The sequence below is a fragment of the Sinohyriopsis cumingii genome, chromosome 4 (genome assembly GCF_028554795.1).
Source record: "Sinohyriopsis cumingii isolate HCF-2022 chromosome 4, ASM2855479v2, whole genome shotgun sequence".
Taxonomy (NCBI): domain Eukaryota; kingdom Metazoa; phylum Mollusca; class Bivalvia; order Unionida; family Unionidae; genus Sinohyriopsis; species Sinohyriopsis cumingii.
Window position 1 is genome coordinate 103,826,465 of NC_142964.1, and position 6,379 is coordinate 103,832,843.

At 35.0% G+C, this 6,379-nt stretch overlaps 1 protein-coding gene across 1 annotated transcript in view; it reads left to right on the plus strand.

Annotated features, from left to right (window-relative positions):
* The window catches only part of LOC149801816 (limbic system-associated membrane protein-like), a 75,681-nt gene extending 73,823 nt beyond the window's left edge, over nt 1-1,858 (plus strand). The window contains exon 8 of the mRNA XM_089954353.1: nt 652-1,858. Within this exon, the coding sequence (XP_089810479.1) occupies nt 652-770 (119 nt within the window). The 3' untranslated portion in view covers nt 771-1,858. The remainder of the gene's footprint in view (nt 1-651) is intronic.
* Nucleotides 1,859-6,379: the final 4,521 nt, after the last annotated feature.

Sequence of the window (6,379 nt, forward strand, 5' to 3'; positions counted from 1 at the left end):
CTAATAATAATTTACCGACGCCATTGCTGAAAAATGTTTTCAGTGTATTTCCTTGACCAAACGAAAATAAATTAATTTGCGAACGTTTTTCTCGGTATGATATCTCACCACAACAACGTTACGGGATAGGAGAATAAAGATGTCAGAGCTAAAAGAACATTACAGAATTGCAGAAAATTTGTTTGGTACTTACCGCAGCACGGGTAATTCCAACTTTAACATCCACTGTTTTCAAACTGCTTTGGTTATAACTTTCAAATAAATTTCGTTACATAAACACATTATCTTGACATAAAAAAGCAAATTATGGTTACTTAATATAAGGGTTTGCTACCGTCTTTTTTGCTACCTTGTCTTTTTGACAACTATTGTCGTAGTCGTGAAAAGATAACATATACCAAATGCTCTAATTGTACCGTTTAAGGTATACATATTCTTTCTTATAGTTTTCAAAATGTGAAGAAAATTTTACTTCTTGAACTGCACGTTAAAATGTGATTCTCATATACATATTTTCGGTAATATCTACATAATTTAACATTATTAAAGAGTATTGACCTACTTTTATTTTATTTTTAATCTGCTCTGCTCTATATATCATTTCATTAACAATCATTTAAATAAATAAACGTTACATTTTGACATTTTCAGATCGTCAGAATGTGGGTGCCCTGGGATCTGATTCTGCCGCTTCTGTGGATCGCTTGTCACTATGTTTGACAATCTGCTCGTTTCTGTTCCATATTTATTATGAAAGCTCTGTGATCTAGTCTAGATACCCTAAGATGCACCATTTCAAAATAGGAAAATGCCACATGAGGGAAATTCCAAAAGGACGCTCAACATATATCTGTCGCTTTACGCCATCACAGTGGTTTGCAGCCCTTCAGCTTCGGGAATGTCATTTGGGTTCCTTTTTTTTTTCCTTCTTTTTTTTGGTGAGAATTTTTTACTATCTTGGAAATGGTGCATTTGTTTGGTGTTCACAGATCAGTAGACTTGTGCAGCGTGGTTTATCTGGTATGAGTCGGTGGTGGAAAATATATTGGCGCTGCTAATAAGTTCTTTTGGGTTATGAATATGTGTGCTTTTGTAGCACTTGAGTGTATCTTCCCGTACATTCATACCAATGATGATCTAATAATGTAAAGGTGTAATCGCATTAACTGTAACGTATATTACGTTTATCAGTCCATGCTCGAGAGTGTGCGTGCGTACATGGGTTTGGATGTGTTCTTTGTTTTAGTGCAAAATGATACTTCATCACGAAACGATTGGTTAAAGGTCATATTGAAAGATTCATTATGTTGATTAAAGTAAATATTTACATAATTTGACGACGAATGTTCAGACATTACATCAGATGTCTTAGTTTGTTTAAATGCTCAAGTGCTTGTAACTTGGAAGTGATGTGTCTGACCTTGACTTTCATACCAGTGCATTAGTTCAAGAATGAACAAATTCTTTACCTACTTGAATTCAGACAGTACACTCATTCACTTCACTCTATCGCGATTTTTGTTGGATAGGATAGTACATCAGTTTATAAATTCTTTAATATGAACAATGTTTATATTATGTATATCACGCTCTTTTAATGTAATTTGTTGATTGTTACATACAAGTATTAGTTTATTGGTACGTTATGTTGACTGCTATATATTTTGATTATGTATTTACTAATCTAACTTAAAACATTCGGGTCATGACACTATTGAAGATAACCTAGGGCTACACAAAAAATAATACATAAAAAACATTCGAAAGGAAGTTTCACATTAGTGAATATAAATGGAAACATGATTCGCTTTTATATGGAACATTTCAGGAATAAAATGAATAAAATAATTCCAAAATGTATTTTTGTCAACAATATTTTTTTAACAATACTAAATACCAAAGATGAAGTTTTATATCAGAACTGTTCATGTTTATTTTCGTTGTACTCCACGGTCATGTTTTGCTTTTAGAGATATATGATGAAAACCGAGTTCCACTTAGCAATATGTAGATCTGATAGGCAATGCTAAGAGTTAATGTTATGTTGACCTTTCGTTTCACCAACCAGATTACAGCTTCTATACTGCTAAAAGAGAAAAATATCATTCGGAACATGTGGTTGCCAACGATAACTCTCATACGTGAAATGCAATGCTTTATGTGATAGGCTGCAAAAAGGTGGATAGGGAATTTCAAAACGTCAGCAAACCATACAATTGAACCGATGTTTGTCGGATCTTCTGAGATATCGATTTGATTAAATTGGATGATATCTTTTAAGACCATTGCCTTTTGCGTTGCACTTGGCTAGGCCTTGAGAACCACCTACATCTATGGTGGAAGTTCAAAAACTTTATGTTCATAAACAAAGAATATTTAGGAAATACCCACAATAGTCTTTTTTTTAATTAAAAAAAAATCCTTATTTTCATATTCTCTTTATTTCTATATTAACTATTAAATACAAGGGTGGATCTAAGAAGGGTGGGAGGGGTGGGGTGGATTCGAAACTGATTTCACCCTGACCTAATCCAATGAACGTTAAGCAAATAAAACGTATCCTAGAGTATCTTTTTCTAAATTCATTGTTAAAAGTATGCCTTGTAAACGCTTAAAACGAAGAAGCTTCCGATGCTTTCACTCCTTCGACGGTCACCTAGTTCCACATCTGAAATATACGAAAACAGAAGTATTTTGAACCACTCTGAAGTTAATACTCCTAAATGTATTTTGTACAGTAAATATATTACTCTTAAGAGCCGAGTAGGTAGCTGGGTGGGTACTATGGTAACATTTGTCATGCGCTTTTGTTGTAACTAAAACATTTACGAAAACCGTTGCTCTGTCATTAAACCTACCGCAAGGATGGAGAATGCTTCACCTACTCGTTAGATTTTTTGACAAGCATCAAATGCAATAACTGACCACAGCGCTATAAATCCCAAGCTATACAGGTGGTGAGGGACACAGAGCCATTGTCAAATGTATATACATTTTCAGCAGAGTTGCACGATTCCGGCTATTAGGTATTTGGGACTAGCTATATGGTATTTCTCCGTCGATTTTAACCAAGTAAAAAGTAATGTATTCCACAATGACACTTATATTTGCTTTGGCCAAATTTAGGTCAAACAAGGCCAGAATCTACCATATTGACCCTTGCGTTTGCGATGACCGTGATCGGTACATAAGCCGATGGTAATCGAAATGAAATGCTTGATATGGTCAGTTTGTCAGCTCCTTGCATTCATATGCACACCCACACCCACCCACACACACATATCCTTGCATAGAAGAAATCACATTTTACATAACTCACATCAGTCCGACAAATGAAACGAGCAAGTTCTATCTGACTACAGTTAACATACCTCCACAAATTAAATTGCTTCTTTTCGTATTAGTTATTTATTCACACTTAAAGAATTATGCTACTTGAAAATTAAGTATAGGTGGGATTATCCAGCTGCCGGATCACAACCCCAACATTTAATGATGCAGTCGCTACACCTTATTTACTTACCTTTCCGATGCACTGGCTATCAAGGTAGAGCTAAAACTATAGTCAGTCACTTTTGGCCATCAAGAGTCCTAAAATAAGATCTTTCCTCCATTAAATTACATGTAACAAATTATAATAGACGAAGCATCTGAGAAGAGAGCTGGACTATGGTTTAATGTTTGCACCACAATAAAATAAAAATGATCTACTGACGGATTCAAGTGCCAGCTATTTCATTACTGCTCTACATTGCTCTCCAATGTTTTTCAACCAAAGTGGCATTTAGAGCTGCAACAATTTTAGTACTATTGCGTGAAAACAAAACAAATACTCGCGAGTTCCTTGACCATGGAGCTGTCGATCATCAGTACCATCGTGCTAATATCAATACTACTGGGCTACTGGGGGACAGAGAGAGAGAGAGAGAGAGAGAGAGAGAGTCTGGCAGTTTTCTGGGGTTGTCAATGTTTTGTCTTGGTGAAATATTGCATATTGCATACAGTTAGAGGCGTTCGCCTAGCGTGCATTGCGGACAGGGCCTCGGTGGTCACAACGAGCCGAACAGGTCACATGTAATAGTTCGTGCACACTTACGACAGAGTGAGACGCGTGTATTAGGATGTTCTTTATCTGTTATCTGCTCAGAAACTTTTTTTAAGCTGGACCAAACACCCATAGCCTAGGGTTTTACTACAAATTTATCAAATAAGTAAAATAATATAATTATTTCGTTCCAACACCTATTTAAGATAAATATTAAAATTTCGCTTCTTAAATAAATCAGCGACGAAGAAAATGATTCTTGATTTATCTCTTTCACAACAATTTAAAAAAATGAAAATTCCGTTAATAGTCTTCACATTAGGAAAGTGCTGAGACGTTTAAATAAGCTAATGAGAATGATCACTAAAGGATTTTGAGATTTATTTAAGAGGAAAGTAGAATGAGTACATATATACCCGTAACCGTCAAGGTTTGTATCTATGACATGGAAACATTGTTTTACAAAATCGTTCGATAATTTGGTTCAGTTTTTTGTGCAGCTCGACTTAACGATCAGACTTACAAAGAGACACAGGAAATAGAGAAAGCTGGGTACAGAACATTTAATCCAAATGTAATACTACTAATCATTATGATCAGAGATGACATGGAATTTATCATTAAATGTTTATTTGATAATTTACATATCAAACCTGAACAGTAGGTATGCGAAAGCACTAGATGGCTGCTTGGCAGGATTGAATATTTAACACTGCACGTATATAAGCTTCAATCACTAAAAGGAAACTCGTGTAGATTTGCCTGAACCGTTTGAACACAAAATTGCTTCAGTCAATGTAAAAAAAACAAAACAACGGATAGCACATGTTTTTTTTTTATTTTCTTCTATGCGTTTGAGACTATCTATACTAAATGCACCAAGTGTTTACGTAGATAGACCATGAAATATAGTTTGGTTAGATACAATGAAATACGGTTTGGCTTGATACAACCACAGGTTTGACAGGTGTCCTATACAAATAAACTATATCCCAAACTTTATGATGTATTGTGTAGCATCTCTACCGGAAAAGTTCATGTCTTGGTAAATCTGATTGAAAAAAGCGAAGACAAATAAATTGGACCATTTAGACTGGCAGAAAAAATAGCAAGACAGGCATATTAAAATGCCGATTCGTTTTTATGGCATGGAAACACATTATGCTGGCAAAGGTCAGGTGCAAAATATATATCTGCAACAAATACTTGAATTTTATTAATACATCAGACATGCTATCAGATGACACAAGACTGTAACAGTGTAGACAAGCCAATATAGATAATGCACGAAGACGGATCAGTTGTCAAATTTGCAAATTATCGGTTAGAAGTACCATATCTCATTTATAGTGACTTTGAAAGTGTACTGGTAAAAACAGATGAAGCATGAACATCATCACAATCCAGGACTTTATCTTTGTCCGATGACGGCCTTTACAAATAATTCTGATAAGCATATTTCATGAGTTTTTATATAACTCAGTTCGACTCGTCCTGTTGCGACGATGACAGTTTTAACCAATAGTACAATGCCAGTCAAAACAGATAACATATTCTTTAAGTTTGTTTCTGCTTTTTACCTCAAAAGTCAACTCATGCATGCCTGAGGTCAATAGCTACCAGAGGTAATAATTACATTCACGTGTTTTATTACTGTTTGGATAAGAGAGCGAGACTACGTACAAGAACTGATTAATGTGAGACCTACTGTATTCAGAGATGAAGTCAAACGTGTCCAGTTATGACAGCCATCCGTTCATCAAAACGCTTGTGAAAAATGACCAGATAATGAGTCGCCGATAGATTATAAAATGTGGTAAGGAAATAACTGTAAAGAGAACCATTACATTCGTCAATAGCTTTCGATTTCTGACCACTCTAAAGATCAGCTGGCTAAATATTTAAACGATGCAATTCTTTGAGACAATGAAACATTTTTAAAACATGCAAGGCTGAATATCCTACAATGGATATCTGTCCGTACAAATATATGGAGAAAATTTAACAACTTCACAAAATACTGTAACACCAAACGTTTCAGAGATGTCTGAGTAATTCTACCATATCAAATGATGATCGTCAATATGTATACGGTGTCTACGTTCAATTTAAATTGAATACACTCGACGACGTTCACGACAACTAAGTCAAAAAGGAAACAGTAACGATATGTGACATACATAGCAGTTAAATATTTCAGATTAGCGAGGGGGCACATTAGATTACTAGAAGCGAATCGTCAATTTACTTTCATGGTTGAAGAAAACCTACTCGAACTATCAGATATTCGTGATAAAGGGTGGATTTTATAAGTGGAGATATCAACAATTCTTC